Below are 10,632 nucleotides of genomic sequence, written 5' to 3'. Positions count from 1 at the left end.
TCCCAGCTACTCGGAGAGGCTGAGGCAGGAGAATGGCGTGAACCCGGCAGGCGGAGCTTGCAGTGAGCCAAGATTGCGCCACTGCACTCCAGCCTGGGCGACAGAGCGAGACTCCGTCTCAAAAAAAAAAAAAGAAAAAAGAAAAAGAACGTTGGCCAGGCGCGGTGGCTCACCCCTATAATCCCAGCACTTTGGGAAGCCAAGGCGGGTGGATTGAGGTCAGGAGTTCCAGACCAGCCTGGCCAACATGGTAAAACCTCGTCACTACTAAAAATACAAAAATTAGCTGGGCATGGTGGTGGGTGCCTGTAATCCCAGCTACTCGGGAGGCTGAGGCAGAACTGCTTGAACCTGGGAGGCGGAGGTTGCAGTGAACTGAGATCGTGCCATTGCACTCCAGCTTGGGTGACAGAGCAAGACTCCGTCTCTCTCTATATATATGTGCGTGTGTGTGTGTGTGTGTGTGTGTGTGTGTGTGTGTGTGTAGTTATGCAGTAGTCAGTACAAAGGAAATAAAGCTGAGAAGGGACAGGAAACAGAGGGGTAAATTTCTGCTAGGGCAGCTGGGGAAAGCCTCATGAAAAGACAGCATTTCTGTAAGGACTTTTTAAAATGTTAGCAGGGCACAGGAGACAAAACAGCAGTGTGATGGCTCAAGGATGTCAGTAAATAGAATAAATAAATAAATAAATAAATAAATAAATAACAGTAAAAAATAAGTGGCCAGGTGTGGTGGCTCACACTTGTGATCCTAGCACTTTGAGAGGCCAAGGCTGGTGAATCAATTGAGCCCAGGAGTTCCAGGCCAGCCTGGGCAACACGGCAAGACCCTCATCTCTACAAATAATTTTTTTTTTTTGAGATAGAGCCTCCGTCGCCCAGGTTGGCGTGCAGTGGCACAATCTTGGCTCACTGCAACCTCCACCTCCTAGTTCAAGCGATTCTCCTGAATAGCTGGGAATACAGGCATGTGCCACCATGCCCAACTAATTTTTGTATTTTTTAGTAGAGATGGGATTTCACCATGTTGGCCAGGCTGGTCTCGAACTCCTGACCTCAGGTGATCCGCCCGCCTCGGCCTCCCAAAGTGCTGGGATTACAGGCATGAGCTACCATGCCAGGCCTTACAAATAATTTATTTTTATTTACTTAGTTTTTATTTCATAATCATAAGCTTAATTCTGCAATCCAGCTAGGCATGGAAAGGAACAAGGAAAACAGGGAACTCAAAGGGAACTGAACGAGAGCACAAAGATTCTAGGATACTGCGAGCAAATGGGGTGGAGGGTGCCCTCCTGAGCTACAGAAGGAATGGGCTGGTGGTTAAGATAAAACACAAGTCAAATTCATCAGAGTTGTCCACAGTCAGCAATGGTGATCTTGCTGGTCTTGCCATTCCTGGACCCAAAGCGCTCCCTGGCCTCTGCAATATTCATGCCTTCTTTCACCCTGCCAAAGACCACATGCTTGCCATCCAACCACTCAGTCTTGGCAATGCAGATGAAAAACTGGGAACCGTTTGTGTTGGGTCCAGCATTTGCCATGGACAAGATGCCAGGACTGTATGCTTCAGGAAGAAGTTCTCATCATCAGGTTTCTCCCTGCAGATGGACTTGCCACCAGTGCCATTATGGCATGTGAAGCCACCACCCTGACACATAAACCCTGGAATAATTCTGTGAAAGCAGGAACTCTTATAACCAAACCCTTTCTCTCCAGTACTCAGAGCACGAAAGTTTTCTGCTGTTTTTGGAAACTTGTCTACAAACAGCTCGAAGGCGACACAGCCCAAGGGCTCGCTGTCAGCGGTGATGTTGAAGGACATGGTGGGGTTGACCATGGCTGATAGTTACTGGGTACAAACACATACGTGCACCCATGTGTGTCTTACGTGAGCAGTGGCCCCACAATCTGATGGCCAGGGAGAGGTGTCTGGAACAGAGACGGGAGCAAGGCAGGATTGGCCTCTCAGCCCAGCCCCAGTTTTTTGTTTTTTTTGAGATGGAGTCTTGCTGTCACCCAGGTTGGAGTGCAGTGGCGCCATCTCGGCTCACTGCAAGCTCCACCTCCCGGGTTCACGCCATTCTCCTGCCTCAGCCTCCCGCATAGCTGGGACTACAGGAGCCCACCATGACGCCTGGCTAATTTTTTGTATTTTTTAGTAGAGACGGGGTTTCACCGTGTTAGCCAGGATGGTCTCGATCTCCTGACGTTGTGATTCGCCTGCCTTGGCCTCCCAAAGTGCTGGGATTACAGGCGTGAGCCATCGAGCCGGGCCCCCGGCCCCAGTCTTTAAGCATGGCCAAGAATGGGGCCACCGGCTGCCAGATCTAGGCAGCATCAGCAACACCTCCTCTCAGGCTGGATGGCGCTATCAGGGAAAGAGGACCAGGCCTGAGATTGTAGAGTCTCTGGGTCTGGCCCTGTGGCATCACAGGCTGTGGACAGCACAGGGTGACCATGGGCTCTCCACTTCCCGCCCCACCCCGGCCCACCGCCTCAGCTGCTTTCCATTCCCGCAGGTCTGATGGGCTTTTTCCAGGTGGCGCCAATGGCCTGACCCAGCAGGAGCCACGGGACAGGACGGGGTGGGGACCATTCCTGGACAGTCAAGGGAGATGAGGTGTGACCCTGAGCCCCTGTGGCTGGGGGCAGGGGGCGGGTAGCAGATTTGCTGGGGGCAGAGGGAGGTCGGGAGGGGGAGGCCAGCAGCGCCCCCAACCCACATCCTGTTTTTAGAATCTGGGGCTCCAGCATGTGCTTTTTCCCTTGGACTTTCTCCAGGGCAGCGTCCCCCACCCAGGCCCACTCCCAAGGGAAGCCTGCACAAGGGCAGGAGGGTTCCCCAACACACACAAGCAGGAGTTCACCTAGAGTTTTTCCGGCGGGGGCTGGGCCCCTGAGCTGGAGGGAGTGGTGGGTGAAGGGTACGTGCCTTCCCCTTCCTGAAAGTGGACCTGGGGGTCTGCGTCAGCAGATGGAAAACCACACAGGCACCCATGGCTGACAGGGAGAGGAACTGTGGCCAAGGAGGTGAGTCCTGCTGCCCTTCCTCAGAGGGACAGGCATGACCTCCCTCCATTGCCTGCACCCACCAGCCCCACACAGGGCTGGCACAGAGGCAACCCCTGCTGGGGACTGTCAGGCCCTGGGACACCACCTGGGAAGCCCCGCCAGGCTGGATGGAGGACAGTTCCATGAAAGGCTCAAGAGCTTGGGCTCAAGAACTAGTTGGGCCTCGCATAGGCCTGGATCTGCTATTTACCAGCTGCGTGACAGCAGGCGAGTGGCTTAGACCCTCTGAGTCTCAGTTTCCCCTGGTGTAAATAGTGCCCTCATGCCACCACTGACAGAGAATCGAATGAGCTCGTTGGCATATGGAGCTAACGGGGTTCCACACGGGGACTGGCCCAGCAGGTGCATAGGTGAAGCGGGTTTTGCTATGCACTCAGGCGGACCCCTAGGAAGGCAGAGCAGACAACCAAACATCTCAGCCTGGGGTGTCCCCTCCCTGACCACTCAGATCACCGTCGGTCACCCTTACTCCCTTCTCTATAAAACAGCTTCCCCCGCCACCCAGGGCAGTAGGAGGGAACTCTCAATTCAGAGCCTTCTGGGGGGAAAGAAGTCTTCTATTTTTCACATTATAAAATAACATGAGGCCGGGCACAGTGACTCAAGCCTGTAATCCCAGCACTTTGGGAGGCCGAGGCAGGTGGATCACCTGAAGTCAGGATTTCGAGACCAGCCTGACCAACATGGAGAAATCCTGTCTCTACTAAAAATACAAAATTAGCTGGGCGTGGTGGCACATGCCTGTAATCCCAGCTACTCAGGAGGCTGAGGCAGGAGAATGGATTGAATCCGGGAGGCAGAGGTTGCGGTGAGCTGAGATCACGCCACTGCACTCCAGCCTGGGCAGCAAGAGCAAAACTCTGTCTCAATAAATAAATAAATAAATAATAAAATAACATGTTAGGCCAGGTGCGGTAGCGCACGCCTGTAATCCCAGCACTTTGGGAGGCTGAGGTAGGCGGATCGTTTGAGGTCAGGAGTTCGAGATCAACCTGGCCAACATAGCGAAACCACATCTCTACTAAAAATACAAAAATTAGCCGGGCGTGGTGGCGCACGCCTGTAATCCCAGTTACTGGGGAGGCTGAGGCAGGAGAATCGCTTGAACCTGGGAGGTGGAGGTTGTATTCAGCCAAGATCGTGCCACTGCACTCCAGCCTGGGCGACAGAGCGGGACTCCATCTCGAAACAAACAAACAAATAAATAAAATAAATAAATAAATAAAATGTTCATTATAGTAAAGCTGGAAATTACAGAAAAGTGGGAAAGAAACCAAAGATTTTATTTAACTACCAAAGCCAGGCACTTGGGATATTTTAATGGTTTTCCATATGGGATTTTTTTTTTTTTTTTTTTTTTCAGGCACGAGGGTTTTTTTTGGTTCTCTGTAATATGGTTGGGAACTCAATATTAAGAAGTAGAGAATTCCAGCTACTCAGGAGGCTGAGGTGTGAGGATCACTTGAAGCCAGGAGTTCAAGATCAACCTGGGCTACATAGAGAGACCCTGTTCCAAAAAAGATGTAAAGCTGGAAGGAAACTTGGGGGTCAGCTGGACTGGCCGCCTTTGTTGACAAGGCAAGAAAGCTTGGCTCAGTACCGCCGAATGATTTGTCCAAGGTGAGCAGTGGCAGAGCTGGAAGCAGAAGCTGTTAGATGTTTGCTGCCCCTTAAACTCCAGCAGCAAACCTCCCTCTGTCCCGGAAGACCATCTTCACAGGGCATAGTTAGTGCATAGTGGATCTAGGCTCCAGACTGAGGGTCTGTCTGGGAAGGGCTTCTAGGAACCCCCCAGCTTCCTCGATAAAGGATGTGGCTGTGGTTACCCCCCTCCCCCATTTCCAGATGGAAATTTAGCTAAAAAGTGAGGGCCACAGAGCCCAGCAAGGGGCGTGGTCCCCGCCTGTTCCCAAGGGCGGAGCCAGCCAGCAGGGTCACCCTGTTCCTTTAAGAGAAGGGGGAGCGCTAGCCCCTCTCAGCCATCCTGTCCTGTCCTCCATCCCGGCCAAATCCGAAAGGGAAAATGAAAGAGGGAGCAGGAGGCGCCGGTCCCAGCCACCTCCCAAGGTCCCTGGCTCAGCTCTGACACCCCAGTCCCGGCCCCAGGGTGAGTGGGGTTGGGTGGCGGTTTAGGGGCACCAGGGGCGTGTGGGGACCTGTGTAAGTGTGGGGTGGGGAGGCTCTCAGGAGATGTGGAGGCTGAAGGCACAGGAGGCCGGGGAGGAGGGAGAGGCCTGGCCTCGCATTCCCACCACGCTGGGGTAGGAGGGCAGGGACACCTCTGACAAAGGACCCTGTGACAGTTATGAAAGCGGAGTTGCCTCTGTACCAGCCCCCCACCCTGAAAGGAGTTCACTGCAGTAAAAATGGTGAGAGAAATGGTGGGCCAAGAAAGGAGTGGTCTCGCTGCCTCTGCCACTCCCACTCCTCCCAGGGGCACCAAATTGGGTCTGGAGGCTCGGGTTCGAGGCTCCACTCTTCCCACAGCATCCTTGACAGCTAAGGGCACCGCTGGGTTTCCGCTTCCACCAGGCAAGTCAGAGGCTGGCCCAGCTCATCTCCAAGGTCCTTCCTAAGAATCCGGGATCTGGAGGATCCCAGGGTCGAACGCAGACGGCTCAGGGGGTGTGGCTAAAACGCAAATGGGGGATCCTCCCCAGCACCCATCGACCCCAAAGAGAAGGGAACCCATAGCTGAGAGTCGCCTGCTCCCCTCGGGCCCTCCCGTGGCCCTCCGTTTCATACTGGTCTCATCGCTAAACCCGGGCCTCTCCTACCTCACGACTCACCCTGAAGTCCGAGAAGGTCCAAAGGACCCCATCCCGATAGGCGTGGAAGGGGCGGGGGTCCCTGACCTGCCCCATCCCCTGACTCCCCGCCCCGCGTCCCCAGCGCCATGGGGGAGTGGGCGTTCCTGGGCTCGCTGCTGGACGCCGTGCAGCTGCAGTCGCCGCTCGTGGGCCGCCTCTGGCTGGTGGTCATGCTGATCTTCCGCATCCTGGTGCTGGCCACGGTGGGCGGCGCCGTGTTCGAGGACGAGCAAGAGGAGTTCGTGTGCAACACGCTGCAGCCGGGCTGTCGCCAGACCTGCTACGACCGCGCCTTCCCGGTCTCCCACTACCGCTTCTGGCTCTTCCACATTCTGCTGCTCTCGGCGCCCCCGGTGCTGTTCGTCGTCTACTCCATGCACCGGGCCGGCAAGGAAGCGGGAGGCGCTGAGGCGGCGGCGCAGTGCGCCCCGGGACTGCCCGACGCCCAGTGCGCGCCGTGCGCCCTGCGCGCCCGCCGCGCGCGCCGCTGCTACCTGCTGAGCGTGGCGCTGCGCCTGCTGGCCGAGCTGACCTTCCTGGGCGGCCAGGCGCTGCTGTACGGCTTCCGCGTGGCCCCGCACTTCGCGTGCGCCGGCCCGCCCTGTCCGCACACGGTGGACTGCTTCGTGAGCCGGCCCACCGAGAAGACCGTCTTCGTGCTCTTCTACTTCGCAGTGGGGCTGCTGTCGGCTCTGCTCAGCGTAGCCGAGCTGGGCCACCTGCTCTGGAAGGGCCGCCCGCGCGCCGGGGAGCGTGACAACCGCTGCAACCGTGCACACGAAGAGGCGCAGAAGCTGCTCCCGCCGCCGCCGCCACCTCCGCCGCCGGCCCTGCCCTCCCGGCGCCCCGGCCCCGAGCCCTGCGCCCCGCCCGCCTATGCGCACCGGGCGCCGGCCAGCCACCGCGAGGGCGGCAGCGGCCGCGGCAAGGCGTCACCGGCCACTGGCCGCCGAGATCTGGCCATCTAGGGGCAGGCCCCGCCTCGCACAGGCTGGAAGGCGAGGGCGGACCCCGCCACCTCCGCCCGCACCGCAGAAGCCGGAAGCTGCTTCCACCAGAGCTGTCGCGGGACCTGCCCCGGCAGGAAACGCCTTGTGGGTACGGCCCGCGGGCGGCATCGCACTTGCCTCGTACTGCCTCCCAGTGGCTGCCGGCGGCACCTGGGGCAGGCCGGGCTGGGGGCGGAGAATGAACTCAGGCAGGTCCTGGATGCCACCACCCAGGTGGAAAGAAAGAGACCAGGGCCCTGAGAGAGTGGACCCGAGGGGGAGAGCAGAGCGGAAGGTGGAGAGTGGTTGTTTTACTGGGGACAAAAACAACTGCGATGCCAGCATTCTCAGGCACTCTCTGTGTTCAGAGAGAGTGGTCCCCGTGTGGGCTCTCTGCGAGTGTGCATACACGGACACATAAGCACTGTGAGCTGTGTGCGCGCGCACCTGTACACTCTGTGTGAGCGCTGTGCATGTGCGCGCATGTGTACACCCTGCGTGAGGCCCTCTTTTGCACACAGACACACGTAACCCTCCCGGCTGAGCTGTGTGCGCATGCACACAGACACATGTATGCCCTTTGAGAGCTGTGTACTCACATCCTTGTGAGCTTTGTGTGAGTGCATTGTGCACACACGCACATGTCCATTCTGCGTGGGCTGCGTGTGCACACCCGTACACAGAAACATCCTTGTGCGCTATGTGTGCATGTGTACATCCTGCGTGACCTCCGTGTGTGCACGCGTGTGTGTGTGATCTCTGGTATGCACTGCGGGGGTGGCCAGGATCCGATGCCAGCAGCAGCCACAATGGCTCCCTCCCTACCACCCTAACCCAGCCCACCTGCCAGGGCATCACAGGTCTGTCCCCCCTCCCAAGAGACTCCGCCCAGGGAGGGAAGAGGAGGAGAGGCTCCCTTTCCCCGGGCAGGCCTCAATCCTCGGAAGCCTATGAACACATCCTCGCTGTCCGCCTTGTGGCGAGGCGGGGGGCTGGGCCCTTTCATGGAGGTGGGATGGGGGTGGGCGACGGGCCGGAGGGCAACCCAGACGTGTGTTATGCCTCCCTCCTCCATCTTCATCCTCCCTGCCACTACTGCTCCCCCAGGGAAAGTCCCTTCTGTCCTCAGGAGAAAGCTCCCAAAACACACGCGCTCCCGGCCCTGCCTTCCCTTCCAACCACCCCCTTCTTCCTCCTTGCGGGCATTCGAAGAGCTGCTGCCTATGCAGTGCATCCCCCTCCTGTGTCTCCCCTCCCGTCTGCCCTGCCCCTTCACCAGCCAGTGGGCTGCTCTCTATAAGAGCACCTAAGACCGAAGCGACAAATCCAGGGGCCGTCATCGGACTGCACCTTGAGGGCCTCACCGCATCCTGCCTACCAGGCTGTGCGTTCCCCGCCATCACCCCACCCTGTCCTTCTGAGTTCCTGGCGTCTTTCTCAGCTCTCCTCCTGTGCCCCGCACAGCAGTGGGAGGTCTTTCTGAATAGCGCCCCCCCCCCCCCCACTTAAACCCGAGGCTGGGGGCAGCATCCCTGCCCTCAGGGTGAGTCCAGCGCCTTCACAAGGCTTCTGAAGCCCTGCCCACGTCAGGCCTCTGACCCCACAGCACCGGCTTCCAGGTGTGCTCAGAACCATAGGGAATTTTCTGTTCTAACAAGCACCAGACCCGCTTGCTGCCAAGCATTTGAACGTGCTGTTCCTTTGCCCAGAGTAGCCTCTGCTTCCTGCAGCCTTCTCCTCCCCTAGCTAATGCCCACCCACCTTTTGTTGTCACTTGGGAAGAAAACAGACACCTTCAAGGAGAGGGCTTTCCTGTAGCCCCCACCCCAAGACAGAGCTGGATGCCCCTCGCTTCCCTAGGGAGAGCACTTCTCCTGCAGGATGGCATTGCTCTCTCCCCTTCCATGGCACGTAGTATGTGCTCAGTAAATATGTGTTGGATGAGAAACTGAAGGTGTCCCCAGGCCTACACCACTGCCATGCCCGAACACTATCCATGCTATGGTGGGCACCATCTCTCTGATGACAGTTCTGTGTCCACAACCCAGACCCATCCATACAAACTCAGATGGGGCTGTGCCACTGTTTTCCAGATGTATTCATTCAACAAATATTTGTGGGGTACTTACTGTGTGTCAGGTGATGTTCAAGATCAGCATCATCCGATGGAAATAACATGTGAGGCGTGTATGTAGTTTCAAGTTTTTCATTAGCCACATTAAAAAAGTAAAAGGAAACAAGTGAAATTAATTTTAGTCATGTATTTTATTTAACCTAGTATATCCAAAATATTTTCATCTTAATGCCTCATTGATATTAAAAAGTATTAAGGAGAGAGTTTACATTCTTTTTTTCAAACTAAGTCTTCCAAATCTGCACCCACCTAGCCAATTCTTTCCTCTAGAGATTTAGCAATGAGCCGAGACAGCGCCCCTGCACTCCAGCCTCTGCTACAGCGGGAGACTCCGTCTCAAAATAAATAAAATTAAATTAAAAAGATTTAGCTGAGAGGGGCCACCTCTTCCAGGAAGTCTTCTGAGCCCTGCCCCAGGCCTGGTTCAATGCCTCTGCCCTGTACTCCCGTAGGCCTGTCAATCCAGTTGCAGCCCTGCCCCAGTAGCATCCCCGTCACCTTCCTCTGGCTCAGTCTCCCTGCAGAGGATGGGCCCTGGCTCAGTGCAAAGCACATCAGCCCTGGAGGACCACACTCCACAGCAGTGGATCTCACCTGGGGGTGATTTTGCCCCCCAAGGGGACATTTAGCAATGTCTGGAGACATATTTGGTTATTACAGCTGGGGTGGGGGAGAAGCACCACTAGGGTTTCATGGGCAGAAGGTTGGAGATGTTGCTTAGCATCCTACAGTGCACAGGACAGCCCCCACAACCTGGCTCAGATCTTCACATTGGTGCTGAAGCTGAGCAACTCTGCTCGACAGCAGTGAACTGTCGACCACTGAGGACAACCCCAAGACCAGAGGTTCCCAACAGCAAAGGCACTACCCCAAGGGGCACTGTGTAAATGTGGGGGGCACTGCTTTGTTTTCACAATGATGGGGGACCCCGTTGGCATTTAGTGGGCAAGGGCTATGGACGTCAAGATATCCTCTTGAAATAAAAACCTGCTTGGCACAACTTTTTTGTTTTTATTTTTATTCTTTGAGACAGGGTCTCCATCTGTTGCCCAGACTAGAGTGCAGCTCACTGCAGCCTCAACCTCCAGGGATCCAGCAACTCTCCCACCTGAGCCCCCCCAGGTAGCTGAGACCACAGATGCACGCTACCAGGCTAGGCTAATTTTTGTATTTTTTTGTAGAGACAGGGTTTCACCATGTCGCCCAGGCTAGTCTTAAACTCCTGGACTCAAGTGATCCGTCAGCCTCCGCCTCCCAAAGTTCTGGGATTACAGGCGTGAGCCACTGCACCCGGCCTCAGGCACAACTTTAGAATGTCCAACTGGACATTGACATAAGTGAAAACCCTGGGCCCAAACCCTGTTTTACATGTAAAACATTAAGAGTTTTGAGGCCGGGCGCAGTGGCTCACGCCTGTAATCCCAGAACTTTGGGAGGCCGAGGGGGGCGGATCATGAGGTCAGGAGATCGATACCATCCTGGCTAACACAGAGAAACCCCAACTCTACTAAAAATACAAAAATTAGCCGGGCGTGGCGGCGGGCGTCTGTAGTCCCAGCTGCTGGGGAGGCTGAGGCAGGAAAATGGCGTGAACCCGGGAGGCGGAGCTTGCAGTGAGCCCAGA

At 56.3% G+C, this 10,632-nt stretch overlaps 1 protein-coding gene and 1 pseudogene across 1 annotated transcript; one reads left to right on the top strand and one right to left on the bottom strand.

Moving 5' to 3' along the window:
- Positions 1–731: 731 nt before the first annotated feature.
- On the bottom strand, positions 732–2,479 carry LOC116474783 (peptidyl-prolyl cis-trans isomerase A-like; annotated as a pseudogene).
- Positions 2,480–5,052: 2,573 nt separating this feature from the next.
- GJD3 (gap junction protein delta 3) lies at positions 5,053–9,120 on the top strand. The gene has a single exon (XM_032163549.2). The coding sequence runs from the start codon at positions 5,972–5,974 to the stop codon at positions 6,851–6,853; it is 882 nt and encodes a 293-aa protein (XP_032019440.1). The 5' UTR covers positions 5,053–5,971; the 3' UTR covers positions 6,854–9,120.
- Positions 9,121–10,632: the final 1,512 nt, after the last annotated feature.

This window comes from Hylobates moloch, unplaced genomic scaffold (assembly GCF_009828535.3).
Source record: "Hylobates moloch isolate HMO894 unplaced genomic scaffold, HMol_V3 SCAFFOLD_10, whole genome shotgun sequence".
In the NCBI taxonomy this organism is placed as follows: Eukaryota; Metazoa; Chordata; class Mammalia; order Primates; family Hylobatidae; genus Hylobates; species Hylobates moloch.
This window is presented reverse-complemented; position numbering and strand designations above follow the sequence as displayed.